The 24,962-nt window shown below is 38.0% G+C and overlaps 1 protein-coding gene across 1 annotated transcript in view; it reads left to right on the top strand.

The window, feature by feature from the left end:
* Positions 1-3,191: 3,191 nt before the first annotated feature.
* ABCC4 (ATP binding cassette subfamily C member 4) overlaps positions 3,192-24,962 on the top strand; it is a 143,709-nt gene continuing 121,938 nt past the window's right edge. The window contains exons 1-8 of the mRNA XM_026854788.1: positions 3,192-3,197; positions 5,139-5,249; positions 7,478-7,598; positions 8,229-8,444; positions 12,977-13,066; positions 14,126-14,289; positions 18,192-18,317; positions 21,083-21,332. Of these exons, the coding sequence (XP_026710589.1) occupies positions 5,194-5,249; positions 7,478-7,598; positions 8,229-8,444; positions 12,977-13,066; positions 14,126-14,289; positions 18,192-18,317; positions 21,083-21,332 (1,023 nt within the window). The 5' untranslated portion in view covers positions 3,192-3,197; positions 5,139-5,193. The remainder of the gene's footprint in view (positions 3,198-5,138; positions 5,250-7,477; positions 7,599-8,228; positions 8,445-12,976; positions 13,067-14,125; positions 14,290-18,191; positions 18,318-21,082; positions 21,333-24,962) is intronic.

The following is a 24,962-nucleotide window of genomic DNA, read 5'->3' as shown; positions in this document are numbered from 1 at the left end:
TTAATGTGTATTTTTTAACCTTTGTTCCTGGTGACATCAGTATTCTGGCAGTAACAGGGACTAATTCTGGGCTTCCTTCCAGACTGATGTCTTTGATCGGCTAATCGCCTTGATAGAACAGAAGCATTCCCAGCAGAACAGAAGGTACTCGGGATTCGTCCAGATACTTGCATTTTTACATGTAGTTCATGCTACCAAAAATTTGGGCTAAGCTCTTTGAAAGGCATCGTGTGAACCATGTGTTTTGAAAGAGTGACTAAAATTAGGTGATGAGTAATTGGTTCTTTCACAAAATTCTTTACCTGGGGAAGGTACCTGTAAGAATTTTTGAAGGTACCTGGGGAAAGAGAAGACAAAGACTAAGTGGTCCTATTTGTATTTAAGTTGAACAGCTTCTTCAGAAGGAAATATAGAAATGTAGGACTGAGGTGCAAGTCTTTCCTCCCCACCCCATTGTTTCTTTCTTCAGGCAATAGATGGGTAGTGAGTCCATTTTATGTCCATCCTTGGGATAAGAGGAGTAATTTGAATCACTGTCTATATATTACCTCCATTTCTCTATGTCATCTTTTTTCTTTGCTATTTTAGCTGTTTTATTAAAGAATAAAGAAGCTTGCACAGTTTCTGTGTTCATAACAAATTCCACTTTTCTGTGAGCTTTTTTTTAATCCCCCCTTGAAGAGCTTCAGTGTTAGCTGATCTCTGGACAAAAGACATACCACTGTAGTGAGTAGTCTTCTCTTATGGATAAGTTGAGGTTTCAGGGGTGTTCTTTTTGTAGGCCACTGCCTTATTTGCCAGCTTCCTTTAAGAGCCCTCTTACAGCACTCTTTAATTTAACTGAGCCTTCAGGAAAGAGAAGGACTTGGTTCGTTTGCTTGTTACAAGTGTGACTTGAGTAACAGAAGGCAGTGTGATATAGGTTGGTCTAAATTCTGCTTTAAGTTCAGAAAATTCCACAGGGTGTAACCTGCATGTTGGCATCCTGGTATACATTTTTACTTTAATGACTGAGTGTGAACATCTGCTAAGTCTTCTGTCTGATAGTAGACCTTCCAGAGTGAAGTTCAGGACACATCAGTGAAATGGTGAAACTTGAACTGTTCTTGCTGTACTGAGATTTGCAGTGGACAAATAGAAGACCTCACTCTTGGGCTAAAAGCTCTTCAATTACTAAGAGTAATTCAAAAATTTTAAACCTTCTTCTGAAGATTTTCAAGCGTAATCTACTGTAACACAACATACTGTTAACAGTTTTTGTGTACTCTTAAGACCTTCAGAGCAATGACTCTTGAAGACCAGTATTTTGGGGGAGAGTACTCAAAGCTCAACAATTGCTGTTTTTTAAATGTTTCAATGTTTGTTTCTCTTTTTGCCTTTTTTTTCCCCCTAACCCTACAGAAATATGTGAGCTTGTGCTGAGTCTTTGTCATGTTGTCCATTATAATAAATGAGTCACAGAATGAATTACCACAGTTTTCTGCATACTCTGGATTTGTTTTCTTTGCCTTCTTTAATGTTAATGTAGAGGTTGTAGTGTAGTGTATTACTGTTTTCAAAATTCTGTTAGTTTTAACTAATGGAAAAATGTGAGAAGCCCTGAATTTGCGCTAGGTCTCGCTGGAACTCATAGGCTGAAAACCTTGAGATTTCTGGCAGTTTTTACCCTGCACTATTATCTCCATCTTACTTAATTTAGAAATGCAGTCTCCTACTATATACAGTACTTGATTAGTGTGGGGATGGCAGGACAGAAGGGATTTTTTACAAACCATAAGAACTCGGTGGAGGTAGGTGTATCATCGGTGAGGGGTTTCTTTGAGTGTTTAAGGCTAAAGGATAAGCTCCATGACTGTAGCAATCATGCAGACTTGAGACTGTTAATTTTCATCTGGTTACTTTGCAAGTGGATTACACTATAGCTGTGGTCAATACTTCCTGCTGCTGTTGGCTGTAGTGCTGAATCAGACATCAGGATAGAGGAGTCGCCCTCAACAGAAGCATTGTTCTTCCTGTGGCCTGGTTGTGGTTTTTAGCCATGTTTTGAGAGGTACAAGTGAAGAAATGGGTGTTCTGCAGAGTAACATTAAAAGCATTGTTTTGTTTTTTAAAAGTGTATATTTAAGTATATATTTAAAATGTCTTTTTATTTTCCTCTGTGCGTTCTGCTATGTGCCAGTAATGGACAGCCCTATTCAACACTTGTGAGACCACACCTGTAGTCCTGAGTCCAGTTCTGGGCTCTCCCGAGAGAGAGGTGGACATACTGGAGACAGTCCAGCAGTGGGCCACAAAGATGATGGACTGGAGCATCTCTCCTGTGAGGAAAGGATGAGAAAGCTGGGACTGTTCAGCCTGGAGAAGAGAAGGCTCAGGGGTATCTCATCAATGTATATAAATACGTGAAGGAAGGATGCAAGTAGGACAGACCAAGGCTCTTCTCAGTGGTGCCCAGTGACAGGACCAGAGGCAGTTGGCACAACCTGAAACACAGGAGGTTCCCTCTGAACATCAGGAAACACGTTTTCACTGTGAGAGTGGCTGAGTACTGGCACAGGTTTCCCAGAGAGGTTTTGAAGACCTTGGGAGATCTTCAGAAGCTGTCTGGACATGGTCCTGGGCAACTGGCTGTAGGTTGTCCTGCCTGAGCAGGAGTTTGGACCACATGACCTCCAGAGGTCCCTGTGATTCTGTAATAAATATCCTATTTATGTTCCTTGTTAAAGGGTAGAATTACTTTTGTTTTCACCACCTTGGCAGCAAGTAGCTATTGGAATTTCCTAACCATTTCCATAGATGTGAGAAGGATTTATCCCCATATTTTCCTGAAAGGGCTGTCTCGTCCTGCTTCTCATGCTAAAGGGGTTGGGAAAATAACTTGTTCTCTATCCTTCTCTGTCAGAAAGGAGACCTGTGACTTGTTTATGGAGTATGCTGTAGGCTAATACTGATGTTGCAAGTGGAGAGACACTTGGTATTGGATGCATGAGTCAACTGAAGACTGCAGATCTTTCCCATAGCTGTCCTGGAGCAGATAGACTCTCTCTCATCCAGCAGGCAGAAATTGTTTGAATGTCCTTAAGGTTATTTGCTGTGTGTCTGCTTTTTACCTGTGGTTGGCAGCAAGAACTAAATCTGAAAAAGTGTTTCGATGGAGCAGATTGATTGTGTCAAACCAGGCAGAAGCTCTTCTGCTGGTTGGAGCAATTGATCTTTGAGACTTTTTTGTGAGGAGCTATAGGGAACTTGTGGCAGTGATTTGGGCCCTGATGCTATTTGACTATGCAGTTTAAGTAAAAGACTTGTCTGAGAAGTACTTTGTTTCTAATTGTACCTTTAACATACATTGAGGACTTAACAGCTCACATATAGAGATCTTCAGTACTCACTCAAAGAGTTTAAAAAGGGCTGTTAGGCATCAAAGATGCTACTGTAAGGATAGAGACTTAGTCTTTGGGTGAGTCATACAAACACTGTGCTAACACACTAAGTAGTAAAGGAAGAGCACTATTAATCCAATTTGTTACATGCAGTTGTGCCACTGAGCCTGTGAAGAAGGTTTTTGCAACACTTCTATCTTTGAAGAAATTATCTGAGCCCCCCTGTTATAGGTTCAACCTGCCCCTACACCCTCTCTAAAACTAATCAAGAAACTTTTTATAAGCCCGTGTATACAAAATTTAATTGGAACATGCCCGAGCAAGAAATGCAAAGTTAGTTTATGAGTATTCATGATGACTATTGCGGTTGTGAATGAATAAATAAATATCTTCATTATAAACCATCCCAGTTTTGGATTCTCACATGTAGGCCTTCCAGAAAATAATATACTTCACCCAGTGCACCAGGTGATCTTTTAAAGACTGTGTTGGTGAAGTCAGGGAATAATTAAGCATCAGAAACTAAACAGCAGATAAGAACTTTCACAGGCAATTGACATCAGACACCTTGCTGTGAATGCTCAAGTATTTTTTCCGAAATGGGTCCATCCCTGACCTCTTGGTTCTGATTGTGTTGACCAACTAAGAAAGTACTATGGGAAACAAGCCTGAGAGCCAAAATCCACATTTCTCCTGGAAACCAAGTATCATGGATTCAGTAGAGAGACAAACTAAACAGCAAATCGCAAGTTTCCTAACTCCCTTGTCCCCACTAAGCCATGCCTGGTTCAGAGGTATCATTCTCTTGTGCTCCATCTCATGAACAACTTGGTCAGTTTTGTGCTTTCTGCCATGCATCTGTCTTCTCAGTGGAGCACAACTGAAACTGTTTGGTCCTCCTTTACCTGTATTTCAGGCTTGAAGAAAGGATCTAAGACATAAAATCTAGCCTTACTGTTCCTTGACAGTGTGCTTTGATGTGACAAAATAGTCCGTTTTCCAACAGACCTACAGTAGTGCTATTACAACTTGGTTTTAGAGCACTGTCATAAAATACTGCTTTTTAAAAAATCTGTCCTCTAAGGAAACTGAACTGTTAGACAATATTTTCCTTTTTTGATCCTACACACTGTGACTTCGTTTATATTTTTTATATTGTGGTGCATTTTGCTTATATTTCCAAATATGCATAGGATCAGTTCTAGTAATAATCCATTATTTACCCATATTTACATTTGAGTGGTTGTCTTTAAATTACTGACCTTTAATATTTGTCAGGATGGCAGTTGAACGGCAGTTAGTTTTTTCCTCATATAAACTAGTAGCCATACTAGTTACAAAAAATGTCTTTTAATATGTATTACAATTTTGTTTACAATTCAGTCAATATTTTAATAGTTGGATTAAGTGTGGGTTTTTTGTGTTTTTTTTTCCTAAATGTTTAAAGAATGCTGATTTTCCTTAAATATAAGGAAACACTGTAAAAAAACAATTGCCTTAAGGCCAAGAAGAGTTGTACTAGCTATATGGATGCCTGAGAGTAAGGTGCTATGGGGCATAAACAGCTTCAGGAAATGCTTTCTCATTTGTAAAATAGAGGTGACAGTTCTTCGGTAACAGAAAAGTGCAGTAAAATGTGTGGATGTTGTGACACAGGAGAAGAGGAGGGAAGAAAGGGGTAAAGGAATTAAATTAATATGTAGAGAAATTACTCTTTTGGTCTGCTGATCAGTTTATTAATAATTTGTATTTAACTAGGTGGTTGAATCCCTTATTTATTATTGGCCACAAACGGAAGCTTGAAGAAGATGATATGTATAAAGTGCTGCCAGAAGATTCCTCAGAGAAGCTTGGAGAGGAATTGCAGTGGTAAGGAGAAAATAATTGTTCTCTTTCACTGTATTTCTGCTGTCAAAGGTGAAAGTCTTATTTCTGTTCTAAAGCTAAGAAAGATTGTTGTAAAGTTTAACAAGGCCTACTGTTAAAAATGCTGAAAAATTAAGAGTAATATTTAGAACTTGTTTACCATGGAAGCATTTTAATATTTTAAAGTTATACATAATGAATATACATTTGAGTATTTCTATTATGTTATTTATAATTCATTTGACACTTTGCAGAATGCTTGGAAAAGAAGGCTTTTCATCAACTGTTACTGCAGTATTCCTTAATAAATCAATGTGAGTCTTCTGGCCTGAGGTAGAATAGCTATGGAAACTTTTTAAATTTTCCTGTGTAGAAGTAGAGAGGTTGTTTCAGGGGTTTTTTGTTGGTTTTGGTGTTGAGCACAAACTGAATTGACAGCTGTGTACCCTTTATATATGTTTGTATAGAAATATATGTATGTTGGAAATATGCTAAACTTTGATAAAGTGGATAAAATGCCTTGGATATCTTAAAGCTTGCATGTAAGAGGTGTTTTTATTTTGTTACAAATCATGTTCATGTACTGTGTACCGATTCATGTTGTCATGGACACAGGTGGATCTATCTTTTTCTTTTAATAGTGAAGTATCTTCCAAGAATAACAGCTTATGGAAATTTGTCTTGAACCTTAAACCCAGGGAAGGTTTTTGTTTTCAAATAATCTTTTGTTAAATGTAATTGGAATAAGAGGCGTTTCCTAGTCAGAGGTGCCCTCTGTATTAAGAAAGTGTGGCCTAGCTGTTTCTTGCCTTCATGGTAAAGATAGGCCAGATCAACTTTCATAATAGTTTGGTTGGGATGAGAGATGACTCAAGAGATAATAAGAATCCAGAAACAAAAGATTGTGACCAGGTCTTACATCATCCTTCTCCTGATGAGTTAACTGAAGAAAGAAGATCAGTGATAAACTCATAGGAGTGCTGCTTTTAACATCTTTGTAGCTGGAGAGCTTTGCCAAATTCCATGGTTGAGTCTTGAAGCAGTTCAGGGAGTTTGCTGTGAAAGAAGATGGACTCACTCCAGTAATTCTTACAATAAAAGCACGCACTTTTCACAAGTTGGGAAATGGTAGAAGATACAGCCTGTAAAGAGTGGGTTTTGATTCTTTAGTGTACTTGGTCAAAAAGCAGAGAATAAAATTCATAAATAGCAACCTAAGGAATTAGCCTTTTCTCTTGGGCCAACAAACCCCATAGAATCTACAGTTTCAATTTTGATGCCAAAGCATTTAGACAATAACTCTATAATCCTTGTAACAACAACAACAAAAAAGGTAAAAATATAAAAACTGTTTTCTTTTCCATACTGTGTGCTTCAAACCTGTGTGCTTTGTTGCAAAATAATTTGGCTTTTGTGCCTTAGGCTCATTTCAGCCCTCAAACTAGCAAGGTCAGAGGGTCTGGCAGAACATTTTTAGCCTCCAGAAGCAAGGGGTAGTATCCTGTCTTGACAACAGCGTGCCTTAAGAAGCCTGGTTAAGTTCTGACACTTTCCTGTTAAAATCATGCTTGCTATTACTGGCTTTGGTTCTGATGTGAACAGATGTGTCCTGCTTGTGGTCAGACATTTGGTAATGCTGAGGTCTTTGCCACTCTGCTGCTGTAATCCTTGCCTTTGGAGAGACATGTGGAGTGTTGAGTGACAGAACTGCTGCACACAGTTCCCTCTGCTTTTGTGACATATCTGCTCATCCTCATTGAAGCATGTGGTGGGGAAAAAAAAAAGGGTCAGACCTGAGAAAGGGTTGTGCATCACATCCTTTCTGGGGAAGTGCAGAGTTTATAGGAAGATAAAGACACTGTGCTGCTTCAGTTTAGTCCATAGTCAGGAGATTGTGATAATAGGCTCTTAACTAAGGTGAGTGGTTGTCTGAGCTGAGAGAAGAAGAAAGAAAGAACAGATTCTTCGTTGGCAAATATGCCAAAGGCAATAGTAGTCAACAGTGGTGAATTGTTGTGATTATACAAGAGCAAATAGGCCTATAGTACTAAGTACTATGTGTTTATGTGAATGAGAAAACATGACTATCTGTTAAATTCTTTTATATTTTTTGTTTTGTTGTATAAAAATGATCAAGGCAATCCTGCTCTAAGTCTGAAAGTGTTTTATTTCAGGTAACTGCTTTGTGATTTTACTTCTGTCCTACAGCATGTTTGTGTTTTGTTTGTCAGGTACTGGGATAAAGAGGTGCAAAAAGCAAAAAAGAGAGGAACAACGCCACATTTAACAAAAGCCATTATTCTCTGTTACTGGAAATCCTATTTAGTTTTTGGAATTTTCACAATGATTGAGGTAAGTGGTGTAAAATGTCATACAATTCTTGGCTAACAGCAAAGTGAAACTTAGCCTCTTAGATTGTATGATACATACTGGTAAGTTTACGCTGGGCTGTTCAGAGAACCTGTAACATTGATGTACTCTCAGAAGCTATCTCCCCATAGGGACTGAAAACTCGAGTCATAATTGTGGGATTATGGATGTGGAACAGATAGCTGATTTCAGTGCAGTGCTTTTGAGATTTTACAAGCTAATGACTTGCTTTGTAAGGCTTAGCTGTATTTTATGTATCTGAGTGGAGGGCTCAATAGAAAAAGGGGTTTTTTGCTGTATGTGAATTACTGTAAAGGACACGCATCTTTAAAAATGAAAGTGTAATACGTATGCATGCAATTTTTATAACATCAAAGTTTTTATTGGTAACTGAGAGTTCTTTTTAAAGATTCAGCTAAATTTTAACGTGGATCGTACTTCTTTTGGATTATATGTTGATAAAAAATGGCTTGACGTTTTAGAGCACAATAAAGAGAAAATAATATGGGATGACTTGCAGCTGTACTTGGCTCTTGTTTGCCCTGTTACAAACTTGAGTAACATGGCATGATACGAAATTGTTAATACTGTCTTTCCATCTTTTTCTTTCAGGAAACCCTCAAAATAGTTCAGCCAATAATTTTGGGAAAAATTATTAAATATTTTGAACGCTGTGAAAACTGTGATTTGAATGTTGCATATGGCTACGCAGCTGCTCTGTCTGTGTGCACGCTTATTCTAGCCATAATGCACCACTTATACTTCTATCATGTACAGCGGGCTGGCATGAAGCTGAGGGTAGCTATGTGTCATATGATTTATCGGAAGGTAAGCAAACCTGTTCACAGGTATATTTGGCATTTGACAGCTATTTCATTAGGGGAGTTTAAAAATACAGTTACTTGTTATGTTCATGCTTGCAATTCCATTGAAGTTATTCACTTGTAGAAATGTAATGCATGCTAATATGTATCAGACCTTACATCTATACCATGCTTTTGCTTTCTTTTTGGTAATACGGTGTCTGAATGACAGCTTTAGTCCTCCTAATGAAGGTGGTAAACTAAATAGCCCTAAAGCCTAGGGAGAGCCACTGATTTTTCACCTGCTCATGCTGTCGGAGAGGAACTCCCCCATTGGTGGTGGAAGGGTTGTGTGCTGGAGTGGTAAGAGGCCTCAGCATACAGCAGGAGGGGGCACAGCTCCCAGGGGATGCTGGCAGTTACTCAGCCCTGCAGTTTCATCCCAGGGGAGGACATTATTCTTGGCTGTCACCATCTGCTTCAGCACTCTCAGTTGCCTGGGAATTGCTCCACTGTGTTCTACCCTGCCCTGTCCCTGTTGTGGTTAATGATGGGTTTTATTTATATTTTATTCCAGCAGTGCTGTAGAACTAGTGTGTTGCCTCCTTTGTGGGCCAGAGAGGCTCCCTCCTCTCTCTGGGGCATCAATCAGGTTAGTTCGGGGAGAGGCAGCCATACTGTGGTACTGCTGCTGCCTGCTCCAGGCTGGGGAGGATGCTTGGCATCTTCACAGGAAGGTAGGTCCCTTTACTATCCCTCTTACTTGGAAGGCAAGAAAGAGAGGAGTGACCAGAGGAGACAAGGTTCATAATCAAGCTGAATCCTGAGGGTAGGGTAGAGCTGTTTTTTAGTATCAATTACTGGTTTTACTGGGGGAGCACTGGAGTCCTTCATTAAATCCAACAAAGTGTGAGAAGGGATATATGTTCAGCAAGCTGTGTCTGTGTGTCCTGATCAAGAAATATCTGTCCTCAACTACAGATGGAGCCAAGGCTACTGTCACATGGACAGTGGAACAAGAGGAGTTATGGGTATTACCTACAGGAAGGAGTTGAGTGACATCCAGGATGAGATGCTGGCCTTGGTGTGCCCTGGGGAGCATGTAACCCAACTGTAAATGTCTGCTTCCCTGTTCGTAAGCTGTTGGCAATACCCAAACCACTGAGCCCATCTCTGCTTTGAAGCAGGAAGTCCATGCTGGAGATGCTGGAAGGGAAAATGCCCTATCTTTCTAGCTTTAGTGCTGCTAGAATAGTGAGTGACCTGCCAGTTCTTACCTCGGCAAAGAAGTTTAATTGAAGAATCAGGACTGTAAAGAAATCCATGTTATTTTAATCATTAAACATAGGTACCACCCACTTAAGGCAAACACTTGTACTACTGGTATAGGTCATGTGAAGGTTTTGGGCAAAGCAGTAAAGTGAAGAGTAAAAATGTCCCTACTGTAAGTGATGAATGCTTTTCATGCACATATTTATTCTCCTCCCTCTTCTGATACCTTGGAAATTATCCTCTGGGAAGTGAGCTCTAACATGGCACACTGTTCTTGTACATAAACATCTCTCTAAGGTATTAATTTACTAAACTGATTATCATAACACAGTTTGAAATTCATTAAATATGTATATAGTGATGTTGTTTGTTGCTGTGTTGATATTAGCTTAGAAGCTTGGAAAAGAAATGTTCATAATGTGCACCCTTCTTTCTAGAGATGTGATTAAGTGGAAAATTAATCTCCCCTCATCTCATAAATGTTTACTCCTGAGGGTGAAGGCTGAGGTCACAGCAGAACATTGATAAACCTTTGTAATCATTTGTCTTCATTATCTGAGGCTTATAGATAGGTCATACTTTCTCTTTATCCTCATACAGGCTTTTGAAAGAATCTCTATGCTAATTTGCAAGTGCTTTTACGGTGTTCATTAATTGCTGTAGTAAATAAAAACTTGGATATGCAAGGATGAATGGGTTGGATGAGAGAACATCCTTAATGGAGAACTTCAGATGCTCAAGTTTTAGACCATTTTTCATTTCCCGGAAAGTTAAAATATCATTAGCAGAAACCATGTATTCAAACTCCTAAGATGTTTTGTGATCAGTAAGAAGTATTAGTGATGCACGCAGGAAGCTTATAACAAAAATGAAAATGGAATCTGTCTTATGACTCACAATCTCATGTTTTAAAGCCAAACACTACTTATGGGAGGCTGATTATTTGTGGCGGTGTTTTTTTGAAGACTTAACTTTTATAAGTTCTTTGAGGTTCAGAATAAACACTAAAGCACTTTAAGCTGTGGAGTAGTTGGTTGGGACATAAAGCAGCCAGAAAAGTGTCAAGTTATTTGACTGGACAGTTGTATTATTCCTTTCTGTGGTCAGTTCTCCCTTTTTAATGTGCTTTTGAATTAACTGTTTGGGGCAGGAAGATATTAAGACAGTAAGATGGGAGTATGGAAGGCAGAGAATGGTTAAAGAATTGAAACTGGGCCTGCACAGTTACATCTGGGGAGAAAAAAAGTTTAACTTAAGACATGAAGTATGCAAACTCTTTAATTAGTTCATATAATTAAGACCTATTTTCCTTGAGAAAGGGTGCTTGCTGGTAAATACATCTGTATGGAAAAACTATAGATGGAAAATCAAGCAGATCTTTGTGCTGAAAACGAATAATTGATAAATGTAAAATAAAATGTAAATTTAAACTACAGTTGCTTTTTAAAAAGGTGTGTGGCCCTAGATAATATTCAGTAGTATTTCTTACCGTTGGAGAGAATTTATAAATACTACTGTCACAGCAGTATTTAAAGCCACAGTGCACTGACTTTGGTTGGGATAGAGTTAATTTACTTCATAGCAGCTTATATGATGCTGTGTTTTGGATGTAGTAGAAAGGGAAATAAATTACAAATCTAAGTCATTTTTTTCCCTTGTCTGAGTGGGAGTGGGACATGACACCAGTGCAGTGTTTTCCCAGCTGGCTTAGGTGGATCTCAAATAGCAGATGTGTCTGTATCGTAAAGGAGTGTCAGTAGCAGTAGGTGCTGTAAACACACCCTGGTGGGCAACTCCTTCAAACACATCACTTGAATTCCTATTATTATGGCCTATGGATATCTAACAGCTTTTCTAGGAACTTGCCAACCTTGATCTGTCATGCAGAGTAAACATGTTAAAAATGTGGGTGCACTGTGACTGCATTACCTTCAGGCAGCTTTGTGGGAGATTTCAGATGTATGAGACAAATGGTTTAAGACAGGCAATGAAACAATGATTTTTCTCAAATAATTAAATCTTGTTTCTCATATACCCAGTATCCTAGATTTATTAATGGAATGTCAGAGGAATTTCTTAGTGGAGTCTTAAATGTTTCTGCCTGATGGTATAAATGAAGTTAGGGTTGTGATTCTTTCTGTGATTACTATCTTTGTAACCCAACAGTGAGATGCAAGAAATGTAAGGCACTTGAATTGAAATGATGCTTTGAATAGTACTTTAATGTCTGATGTTGCACCTGATTTTAAATACTGGCACAATATTTTTGAAACAACACTTTTCAGGTTAGATTATTGATCAAAAAGGAATCCTAATAATAACTGTTTGGAGAGGGAGAAGTAGGTGCGCACCACTTAAAAATGAGAAGTGTTTTTGAGGAGTGAACTATTGCTGCTACAGGAAAAAGCGTAACGTGTTTTGTATATCATTTTACTTGTGCTGCAAAACTGTTTTCTTTCTAGTGGGTATAGAAGGAAACGGGGCCTGTTACCTGCATCTTTGAACAATTTCAGTTTGGATCTTTGCAGTAATGTTCAGACTGCATGTTTTTTTGGGGTATTTTACAATTGCATACTGTTTTCTGCTGATTAACTTATTAACCTATGAAAATACTTGATATTTACTCTTGCTGCTTTTCATATCATGTGTTTAAACTTAATATAATTCAGAAATCTTATAATTTTGCAAGACTTATTAAGAAGGGAAATATTAATTTTAAAAGGGATATTAACTCTGATTTACAAAGACAGAAAGCACAGTTTGCAGCATTAGAAAGAACTGGTAATGTAAAATAAATAACTTGGTTCTTTTGTCTTCTGTCAGGAATGTAATTCAAAACAGTATTCTTTCAATTGGTCTAATGTTGTCCTTATTTTAATTTGGTCTTCAGGTGGAGTTTTCTGTTCCTGTTTTGAACAGATTCTCATAATGTGGGAGAGAGCAATGCAAATGAAAAGTTACAGACTCTTTAGTTTTAATAACTTGCTATATTGGTATTTTCCCATTTTTAATCACTTCAGACATGAAGATAGTTATGGCACGCTTGTTCTCACAGTTGTTCCTTTGATACTTTTTTTATACTCTCTTCAGGACTTTCTTCAGAACATTTAACCTAACCCACATTATCTAAGATTCTTAAACCACTCACAGATATTCTCAGTCAAAAGCTGAGATGTACATTTCGCTTTTGTCTCAGTATTGTATTTGTCTATTGAGACTTTTGGGTATAGGTGTACTGTAGTCTATAAGCTGTGAAAATTTTAAGATTTTTCTGACTTTTTTTAGGCTCTTCGTCTCAGTAACGTAGCAATGGCAAAAACTACCACTGGCCAAATAGTAAATCTTCTGTCAAATGATGTGAACAAATTTGATCAGGTAAGAAGTATTAGAGATCTTTCCAAGGGGCTGAAGAAACTGTGGGGTTTGGGTTAAGAAGTTTTTGTGTACAACTAGTCACAGAATCATCTAGATTGGAAAAGACCTAGAAGATCATCCAGTCCAACCATTAACCTAACACTGACAGTTCCCAACTACACCAGATCCCTCAGCGCCAAGTTGACCTGACTCTTAAACACCTCCAGGGATGGGGACTCCACGACCTCCCTGGGCAGCCTATTCCAACGCCTAACAACCCATTCTGTAAAGGAATGCTTCCTAATATCCAGTCTAAACATTCCCTGGCACAACTTGAGGCCATTCCCTCTTGTCCTATCTCTTGTTACTTTGTTAAAGAGGCTCATCCCCAGCTCTCTGCACCCTCCTTTCAGGTAGCTGTAGAGGGTGATGAGGTCTCCCCTCAGCCTCCTCTTCTCCAGACTAAACACCCCCAGTTCCCTCAGCTGCTCCCCGTACGACCTGTGCTCCAGACCCTTCACCAGCTCTGTTGCCCTTCTCTGGACACGCTCGAGTCATTCAATGTCCTTTTTGTAGTGAGGGGCCCAAAACTGAACACAGGAATCGAGGGGCGGCCTCACCAGTGCTGAGGACAGGGGTCAGATCCCTTCCCTGTCCCTGCTGGCCACGCTATTGCTGACACAAGCCAGGATGCCATTGGCCCTCTTGACCACCTGGGAATTAGTGATTATGTGTTTCTTAACATTTCTTCTAGTTGTCTCTCAAACGTCATAGGAAGAGAAATATCTTAAAATATGGAAGGAAAACATACTTTCCCCCCCAATATTTTCCTACTGTTTTCCTAAGCTCAGAGAAATGCCTGTGCATGAAGAAAAAAAAAAATCAGTGTGGTTAATTTGCTTACTTTCTGGAGGTGAGGCACCTCTGTGTAAATTTAGGTCTCTCAATCTGGTGCAGAGTTCTCACTGGATGCCTTGGTACCTGCCACAGGCAAAGGTGCTTCCATAACTTTGTGTTATTAGAGTTTAATTTTTTATCTCGGACCAAAAGCTAATTTTTGTTTCTTAACTGTTTGCCTAGGTAACGATTTTCTTGCACTTCTTGTGGGCTGGACCAATTCAAGCTGTAGCAGTAACAGTACTTCTCTGGATGGAGATAGGCCCACCATGTCTTGCAGGAATGGCAGTTCTGATTATTCTTCTTCCTGTCCAGACCTGCATTGGGAGGCTTTTTTCTTCCCTAAGGTAAGGTTGCACATCTTAGGTTGTATGTTTTTTCTCTCCTGGGTTTTAAAATGTGCACACTGGATGGAGGTAGAGTACTGCTCTGAGATCAGCATCTGTCTGGTGATGCTTAGGAAATAGTTACTACAAAGACAATACTGTCAGTCCTGACATAAGTTTGGCTTGCTGGGGTGATACAGGAGTTGCAGCAGAAAGCTATGAAGGTTTCATGTTCAAAGATCTTACTCTCTCTCCTCCAGTACAGAGATGCAGAGAGGAAAAAGAGGAAGGAACTGAGAGAAAGGAAAAAAAAAATGGTGGTGGTTTCGATGCCAGCTATGAGGTTTCTAACTGTAAGGTTCTAGGCTGTGGACATATTATAAAATGAGTTTGTAGTAGTTTTCCATTATCAGACGAATTGAATTTGTTTTTCTGTGACTTCCTCCTAAAAAAACTACTTGCCTCAAGTGGGAATATTGAATTATCTTCAGTGGTTTTGCTTCATAACTTTCTTGTGTAATTAAACATATGCCACTTACATCATGAGTTTATAAATGGCTTTTGAATCTAAATAGGAGTATTTTTGTGTTCCTTTACTGCGTATACATACGCTTACTAGTATTATGCATCTCTGTTGCATTTGTATTCAGGGTGAATGGGTTCCTTCTAGCTCTTTGGGTAAGTAAAACTTTTTAGTGAGTTAGTGTTGTTTTCAAGTTGTATTTTAAGACAAGTTTTCCAGAGAATGAGACTGGTATTGCCATTGCATGGCTAGGTACGCAGAGAGAGCTGAGAATTACAAAATGAGACCAACTTGTAGACTTCCTTCTATTTGTAACCACTTAATATTGTCTTCAGTTATGCTAACATGCTGTTTCTCAAATAATGAGCCATTCAGTGTTCTCTGTCAAATTCTTAGGGGTTTTTTATGATAAAACCCGTGTATAGAACACTTCCAATATATTCTTATATGTGCATTTTAACCGCATGTGTGATATGCGTGCATAAGTATCAAGCTACTTTACTGTTGGGTTTTTTGAGTTTCAGGTTTTTGAGGTTTTGAGCTTTGACTCAGCAGTTAAAATACTTAGCACTTAATTAGTGCTTTATCCATGGTGATAAGCATTATTATCCCCATTTTACAGATGGGAAACTGAGGCACAAAGAGATTAAGGGACTTGTCCAGGGTCAGACAACAAGGTGACAAAAATGTCTTTTTGAAGGTATGTGTTTAAGAAGTTAATCAGTGGCAGCGTAATTTGTTTGGATTTTTTTCCCATTCATTAACAGCCACTTGTTTGGATGCAGAGCAAGGGAAATAATTTGTTAACCAGAAAAACTTTTGTTTGTCTAGGTGTGCACAGATCTTTGTAAATAGAAATGTGCAGTGAACAGAAGGAGTTCTGGTTAATAGAAAAACTGAAATGGATTCCAGCTCCATAACAATGAATGTGTTCATATGGCAATTGCTGGGAATCTGCATGCATTTAAGGAAATCAGCCTATGAAGAAGTAATTTAAGGATTAAAGCTTTTGCTAAAAACTAGGCACGCTTGGTGTGGCAGCTAATTTGTGCTATTATTCGTCATTGTACTTGTGACCCAATCTTGTAAACACATATATGTGCATCAGTGTATGATGCTGGCATTTGATTCAGTGCTGTAGGAGTTTGTTGAAACAGACTCAGTATCCTATGGAATGGTATATGCTGTATTACGCAGTATTGCTTTTTCCTGCATGAGTACTAGAAGTTTTACAAAATACACATGACTTAATAAATTATTTGAGAAATAGTTCAATTATGGGACTGAAGACCATTTTATATATATTTATTTGCAAGAGCTCAACCTTTTCACTGCTTAGCCATGCAACTGTAATATTTTCATTTAAAGCCCTTTTAATTTTTTTTTGAGAGAAAAGCTGTGTGGAACTGTTATGTCAGACATGATTAAAAGCCACCAAATATGCCTCATGAAAGCGAAATGGAATTCTGCAGCTTGCTTAATTTAGAATGGTTATTAGTATCATAGAGGGGACTTCTCAGACACTTGAAGATTTTTCAGTTCCTTTCTTACTGCACTCTTAAACATGCTATGTGTGTTTCCCAGTCATCCTGACCTGCATGTACTCAGAACGTAATATTTTTAAAACTAGGAACACGTCTTTCTCTGGTGTAAATTGCCATCACTACACTGGAAGTCTGTGTATTTTAAACCATTCTATAATATCTGTAGACTGTGGCTTCTGGTATGTCTATACAAAATATGCTTTTTGCAAAGTAGAGTGTAGCTTAAAAAACCAAAAACAAACCCCAAAAAACCCCAAACCAAAGAAAGATACCCCCTCAACCTCTTGAACATTGAGGATGATACTATGATAACGTTTCAGTGGAAAAAGTGAAAAATCATTTTATAAGAACTATAGCCTCTTTGATTCATACCATTTAAAAAAGAAACCTCCATTAACTTCATTATTTTTGAATAATTTTCAACCTTCTGTTATTTGGAGCCACTCCTGGAAGTTAGGCCTGAAAGGTGACTGTTTCAAAAGATTGCATGTGAGAATTGTTGTTCACTGCTGAACATGAACATACATATGAATGAACATATATATGTATGTTCATGTACATATATATGAACAACACATGCTAAATTTTGGCTTTTGCAGTGGTGTTGTGAGTAGGAGGAAGAAGGGGTGAGCTCTCTCCCATTCTTCGAGGAATTGGTTTTGTTTTACTGGTTTGGGTTTTTTTGAGAAAGGAAAAGAGGATTTAGCAAAGATAATCTTGTTCCATGTCAGTATGGTTGGTTTAGGCTAAGCTATCTTCCTCAGCCTTACTAAGAAGCCTTGACTGTATTAGGGCCAAGTTCCTACGTTTCTTTCATCAGTTTTCTTTTATAAATATTTCTTAATAACCTGCTTCAGCGGGAATGTTGATGCTGAGCAGTTTTTTTTAAAATGATGAGCAGACACCTGAAATTCTTTCTACTCAAGTGCTTTAAACATGGCGATTTCTTCCAGAGCATCAGAGAAATCTTACAGGGGACAGATTAAGATGACAAAACATAGCTACACCTTCTAAAGAGCTTTTTTTTTTTTTTTAAAAAAAAAAAAAAGAAAAGGTATGTTTTATCAGAATATGGCCTACGATAGCTCACTATGTGCAATATATGTTTGTCTACATGAATTAATTCAGAATTGTAATAGGCTTTAGTAGCATGGTTTATGCATTCATTACATGGCTCTTAACTTTCAATGCGTTTTTCCTAATTAAAACTGTGACTATTATTTAATTACATATATTTTCCAGTTTGTTCATCAGTGCAAATAATGTGGGACTAAAATAGATATATTTAGTGTTAATTACAATTAATGCTTAAAGAATATTTATTAAACCAAACCATATCTAGATTAGCTCTCCTAAATTATAGCTTGTGTAACATTACTAAGTACTCTGTGCTTCAACTAGAGCTAATCTTCAAAAGACACAGAGGCCTATTACCTTAACAACATCAGAAGAGTCTTACATCTCATAGGAGTTGTTATTTTGCCATTGCAAAACCTTTTTAAAAAATAATTCTCTGATTTTTGTTTAGTTCTAAATTTAATATTTGTAAATTTCTTTATTGGAAGTTGTTTATACATAATATGTTGTTTAAGAAATACTATGTATTTGTGGAAGCTGACATATTCTGAACATTGATTCAACTCTCAGTTCCCTCAGAAAAGGGAATACCAGGAATACAGATGTACCAAATCTGTCTGCTGTGTCAGCTTTGGGATACTATTTTAGGAAGACTCTTTAATGCAATTACAATTATATGTGTTCCACTTACAGGTAAAAGAAAAAACTTAATATGAGTATGTTACACGATCAAAAATAGTCTCTCGTAAGAATCAGAGAATTTTTACTTCTTTTTACAGAAGCAAGACAGCTGCCTTAACAGATGTCAGGATTAGGACCATGAATGAAGTCATAAGTGGTATGAAGATAATAAAGATGTATGCTTGGGAAAAGTCATTTGCAGAACTTGTGAATGGTTTAAGAAGGTAATACTGGAAAGATACAGCTCGGTGTATGACTTGTACTTGTTTCTGTGTATTCACATGTCAATAAATGCAGTTTACTTCTTTGTCTTTTTGTTTTTTAAAAACTTTCTGTAGCAAGGGTGAAGGAATGAAAATATATCATAAAGGTTCTAAGAAAAGAACCTTTAATCTTCATGAACTCTGGGGTTTTTTTTATGCTTCCTTTTATGGTTGTGTTTAAAAACAGCAACTAATATGCTGTAGTAATTATAATTGAACAGTTTCATCCTCACAGTTCTGTAAACTGATAGCAAGGAATCAATAAGCAGACATTGCCCTTCTCGTAAACGTATGGAATCTGACTTTCTGTGCTAAATGATAGTATCCTCAGGTAGTACTTTTGCTTCCCTTTCCCTCAAGCCATTTGGGAAGGGTGGAGGGGAGAAAGGCAGCAGCTCAGAAATTCCCTAGTTGATGAGAGGGAGTTTTATTCCTCAAGGCCAGCTGAGTTTGGTATGCTAAGACATTTAATTTTGGAGGTCTGTCAGCATCTGATTAAAACTTCCTCATAAATTTGATTTTCAATCAATATTTGCAGTTTTACTTGACAGTATAAGAGCATTCAGTGCTAAAAGACAACTGTAGGAGTTCAGGTGCATATTTCTTATCGTTTAATTTTTGTGTTATGTCTCTCTCCAGCACATGAGTAGAAGGTGATTATCCTGCTTTAGATTCTCTGATTTTTAAATTTTTAAAAAATTTGATTTATTTGGTATTCCTATTTTTTAAAGGATTTTTTTTTCCTTTACATCCATGTGTAGGCTTGCAAACTTGCTAATGTTCCATAGACATTTCTTTCCATGCACATAATCCTTTCCTCCATCAGATTATAGGATCCTGTGTTGATTGAACATCCTTGATTGAGAGCTTTGCTCTCTTGCATGGATCCAGAGAGGATGGTTCTTTATTGAAAGCTTCCTCAGTGGGTGTATTCACATCACTAAATTATAGATTTTCAAGTTCAACACCTCATTAGGGTTAGAGGCTTCCTTTTTAATGGTGGGGAGAAATAAGCTCTTCCAAAACACAACTTGAGCCCTCTTTCTTTTCTTTAACTGCTGTGGAAAACTGTAGTTAAAAGTTTTAAATTCACCTAGGTGATTTATTGCCCAGTATTTCCACAGTGACCCTTGGCAGTTGCTAAAATGACATCTGAGCCCCTCCATTGCTCTCTTTTCCTGTGGTTGTCTGTATTAGTTTCCTTTTATATAACTCTGTGCCTTAAGACAGTGTAGTGTATTATATGCAGCCTGTGGCTAGGCTGTAATTTATCTGATATTTATGTAGAGTAGCACAAAGATCTTGTTGATTATCCACAGATAGTAAGAGGATTATTAAGGATTATTAGAGGGTGGGAAAAGAGCTTCATCCAAGATTGTAGAAGTAATTGAATTAGACCCAATTGAAATAGTTTACATACAAATGTTCTTTCACTGTACTCTGGAGGAGATCAGAGATTGTGAGCTCTTAAGCTGAAAAAAATAAGTCTTTGAAACTCTTTGAAAGTCTGTCAATTCAGCCAATTTGGCAAGTACAGTGGGAAAGTTGCTTAACTAGTTTTCCAGTAGTGCATCCTTCTGTCTGTTAAGTGAGGATTTAATTTACTTCAAATTGTATAATTGTAACTTGAGTCTCTAATCTTAGTATATAGTTCCAAGTGGAAGGTAATCAAAATGATTAAGATTTTTCCCAGAGAATTGCCAGAATATTTGGGAAATCAGGAATTGTTTCATGATTTTATATTCTATATTTTTTCAAGCAGGTTAAATTAGAATATAAGGGAAGGGAGTAAGTTGTTATGACTCACTTAATAAAGAAAAACTATTATTTTAGTAAGAAGTTAAACCTGATGGCATCCGCATTGTAGACAGTGCAGTAACATTTTAAGGGTTGGGTTTGATGAGTCATTTAGAAGTGGAAACTGAAATTTAACTGAAGTGGAAATTGGGAACATACGCAGCAGCGTTTCAGTTACTGGAGGGAGACTTATTTGTCTGTACTGTACTTCAGTCACAATTTAGTTTGGGTAATGGCTGGCAGAATTGGCCTCACAGATGAGTATTTTCTGAATTATGGACCAGAATTCCTAGAGCAAAAGAAGCCAGGGTCCAAATCAGGAAGAATTAGACAGAGATCAAATTGAATACTGCACATCCTGTGATCCAGCTTGAGGAGCAGCAGCTGAATAATGTCAGATACTTGGGCAATAGGTGAACTCTTGGAGTTTTGGAAGTTGCCCTCTTTTTTTCAGCTGCAGAGTATGGTCGATCTTATCAGGAGTTTTGTGACTGAACTCTACTGGATTTTGATATTGGAAGGATAAGGAGTTTGTGGGTGTTTGGCCTTTCTACAGAGGGTTTTTTCCTCTTTGCTCTTGTATGCAACCCAGAAAGATTGGAAGCAGATTAGAATCTGAATTGAAATACTAGTTTGACCAAAGCAGAAAAAAATTATTTTGGTTTTCTGTTGCTGAAAAGTAATAATTTTCTGTAGCTACTAAGATATTAAATAGAATAATTTTCTCGACTCAATTTCTAAGCCTTAAAAATTCTCTTTTGTTATTTACCGTGTAACATACTTTCCTCACAGTTCTTTACATAAGAGTTGGGGTAGTGCAGGGGGAGAATGTAAAAGTGAAGTCCTAAGAGTGGGTTTCCCTCACCCTATTTTTGAAGACAACTGTAATGAGAGAGATTGATGTGATTGTTTATATTTTGCATTTTTAGGAAGGAGATTGCCATGGTTATGAAAAGCTCCTACCTTCGAGGACTGAACTTAGCCTCTTTCTTTGTGGCAAGCAAAATAACAGTGTTCATGACTTTCATGGCATATGTACTCCTTGGCAATGTTATCTCTGCAAGTCGGGTGTTTGTTGCAGTGTCCTTGTATGGTGCAGTAAGACTGACAGTAACTCTGTTCTTCCCTGCGGCTGTTGAGAGAGTATCTGAAGCAGTGGTTAGCATACGACGAATCAAGGTATGGTTATTGATTTGAATGGTATGTGGATTTCTTCTGTTATTCTGACACTGGTTTAATGTCACTGAGAAAAGCAGCCTTGTTTCAGTTTTGCAGTTTAGGATTTTTAGTAAAATAACCTGTTTTGAAAACTGAACATGTTGCTATCTATGCACGTGCAAACACGTGATGTACACTGGTAGGGCAGGCTGAAATGTAGGAGAAAAGTGTACGTGCGAAGAGGTGTTGTATGCCTTTTTGGAGAAGAACATGTGGACAAATATGCAGATATGTTGGGATTGGGAGTTGGAGGACAAAGCAGGCAAATAGGAGCTGTAGGATTCGTACTCATATTCCACGTATGAGCCCTAGCTGGTGTCTTGTGCACACCTTCAATACTGGAATGAAGACTCAGATTCAGTAAGGATGAACATAAGTAATGCTGCTGGTTTCGGCAGATGGACTTTATTTTTTTTTTTGGTTTGCTGCGTTTAGTATGTGTTGTGAATAAAATAGTCAAGTTTGCTGCATGTACTTTAGCATAAACTGCAAGAGCAAAAGACTAAATGCAAAATGCATTTAGAATTTAAAACTTAAAAAATCACAAATTGTCAGGTTATTGAAATACAGAATTAAAGCATGCCATCCATTTTAGAGCTTAATTTTGCAAAAAACCCACAGGTTAGTCTAGAATAGGGGAAACAAACACTCCAGATGTCATCATACGGCTTTGCGTAGTGTCACTATGCCATGTGTTGATGAAAGTAGCTAAAAATCTCCCATTTTGTTTGGTTCTTCATGTGCTTGAATACTATGAAGCAGGTTTTTTGTTGTTAAATTTTCGAGCTGTATTAAGCCCTCACAAAAAATATATATTAAAGAGATAATCTTTGCACTTCAAAGCAGCATTTTGTAAATGTTGATTAAAATGGAGTTAGAAAAAGTTGTGTGAAAATCATGACCACAGCAATATTGTAGGCATTAACATTTATTACTACTGTTTAAACTAAACTGTGGGAGGGGAGAAAAGTGCTTGGGATACTGGATGTTGCACACTGTCTTTTCTGTACTCTCATATACCTGTGTTCAGCTGCAGAGCAGTGTTCTTTCAAGGGGCCTTTCAAGCTGCACAGGTTGAGAGACATGAGTGGCCAAAAGAGATGCTTTAAGAATGGCAGAATGGCACTTGAGCAAAGGCAGTGACAATCTGTTCCTTTTTTTCTTCCCTCCTTTGTTTCTGAGGTATCCTAGTGGTCACATGATTTTGCTTCTAACACCTGGCTCTAGTTCCCTTACATTTACAGTTCCTTAAGGATGGTTCTTGGACACCAAATCCAGAATCAAGGTTCATTGGAAAAGAATTGTCCTAATAAATCTGTAGCATCCTTGTTACTGTCACCAACGTTTTAGCTTCAATTTCCCAAACTGTTTCAGGGTTGGACATTTTGCTTCTGAATGACAAGATGCAGGCTGACCAAAGATGTGTTACTGAAATGTAAATAAATGGAAAGGAATTAGAAGAAGAGAGTGAAAAGTACAGAAAAAAATGATGAATATGTTGGCTAGGTGTATTTGGGCAAAACTGAAAATGCATTTTTTTTAAGAAGGTGCTTCCTCTTAGGTTTTGTAGAACAAGTGAGGTTTCTGAACTGGTCATAAAGTACACACAGATGGAGAAAAGGAAGCAAGAGATACTATGCTTCAGGTGGCAATAAAGAACTATAGTCAAATGGGAAGTAGTAGCCTTTACTCTATATGCATTTATACATGCATAAGCACTGTGTGGCAAGAAGAATAGTGGTCTCCTTACTGTGTGTGTCACCTGAGCTCTCTTCCCCTCACCCTAGCTACACATCTGAGAGCTGGTCTGCAGCTGTTGAAGCTTATTCATTCTTTTGTGATGGCGCAGTAGGCTCAAGGTCCTCTCGTGAAACAAAGTGAGAGCGACTGTTTTCCAGAGGGTTATTTTGGCAGTCATGCAGAAAAGACACTAAGTTTCAGCTTCAAAAAAATCACAAATTGTCAAAAGATAGAGGTTTCTCTTTTAAGGACACAGTCACATATCAAGTAATATTTGCTCCTCAGTATCCTGTGGATGGTAGCAACTTTATTTTTATCTGTGTGAAAGTTTATTAACTAAAAAAAGAATGGAAGAATGTTTTAAGAGAACTTAGAGTCTCTAAGGCTTAAGCTACTTACTGTATTGGGGAGTTTTATTCCTAGTGTTGATTTTTTTTCTCCCAGTGTTTAAAATTCATCATGTTAACTGTACTACTTTTTTCTTCTACTTTTTTCTTCATTTGTAGTAGTTTTTTTTGACATCTGCCATATGTGATAGTATAACATTTTTGATTTAAATGGCTAACTACCAATTGTACCTGGGATGAATGCTAATGATAGAAGATAAATTCCTGGTAAATGCAGAACAGATTTCTTGCTCATAAGTGCTTTGGTATTTCAGCCATCATCTAAATCCAAATCACACTCCTGAGGCCTCTTCTTAAGTCACACACCCCAGTACTGATTTAGGCTGTGTCTGGAGTTTCTTTCTCTGCCTACCGCTCTCTTGTCCCAAGTTCTCTTACACACCCATTTGGGCCTTCCTGTCTAAAAAAGCCCTCAGCGATACTCATCTGGCCAGAGAGCTCAGGCACGTGTGGCTTTGCTTTTTTGCCTTTTGATGGAGATAAATGTTTACGTGCACTGAATCTTCAGACTGCTGTGTGAAAATACTTGATTTCTCACTGCGATCTGAAACGATACCTGCCAGCTGAAGTTTGAGCAGTACCTCTATGCCTGCTAACACTTAGCAGTGCTCTTCCTGCCCTCCCATGACTCTTGGGATTCTCCTTCTGCTTGCCCTTAGTTACTGACTTCTGTCTGGCTTCAGCAGCTATCTCACATCTGCAAACTGTTAGCTCAGTACTTGTTAACTAGTCCTGACTTCTAAGATCGAGACCTTCCTTCTTTTCTCAATGTATCGTCTGCTAGAGCCTATTTAAGGTCTTTATACTCTGATTCAAAGCGTGTTAATTTTTTGTGGTTTTGTCTTAAAATTGTGGTAGCTGTTATCCTTGAAAGTTTTCTCTAGAATTTGCCCCTTGCCTTTCTGAATGTATTTGAGCTATTTATAATTTAGCGTCAGTCAAGGTGTGCTAGAAGTATGGCTGTGGTACAAAAGTGCATGTTTATGCAACTTGAGGGAAAGGTTCTCTGACTGGTATATAATGTGGAAGTACAGTAGTGAAAGTGCAATGAACCAGTCAGGCAGGCGCAAGCAATTTATTTTGTTAATGCTGTGGACTTTGAAAGGAGGAGAGGTTCAGATAGTGTTCTGCAACCTTTTTGTCACTTGAAAAATGCTTAATAGGAACAGTGGACAGCTTCTTACTGCATCGTCATCATTCTTCCAAGTGAAACAACATAAGCCTTTACCAGCAAAGGAGTGGAATGGTAAGGGTGAGGATTTTACCTCTTCTGCATGAGAGGAGGGAGTCAAACAATTACAAGATGTGTCAGTGTTTCAGGAAAAAGCGTGAGTTCTTAAGGTCCATTTGCTTCAGGAATTCTGTTTATTGAGCAGGTGGCATCCTCTAGTACTTTTATGCTATTAAATCTGCAATTTTTTTTTTTTGGGGGGGGGGGGGGGGG

This window comes from Athene cunicularia, assembly GCF_003259725.1.
Source record: "Athene cunicularia isolate RWA chromosome 1 unlocalized genomic scaffold, athCun1 chr1_part1, whole genome shotgun sequence".
NCBI lineage: Eukaryota > Metazoa > Chordata > Aves > Strigiformes > Strigidae > Athene > Athene cunicularia.
This window is presented reverse-complemented; position numbering and strand designations above follow the sequence as displayed.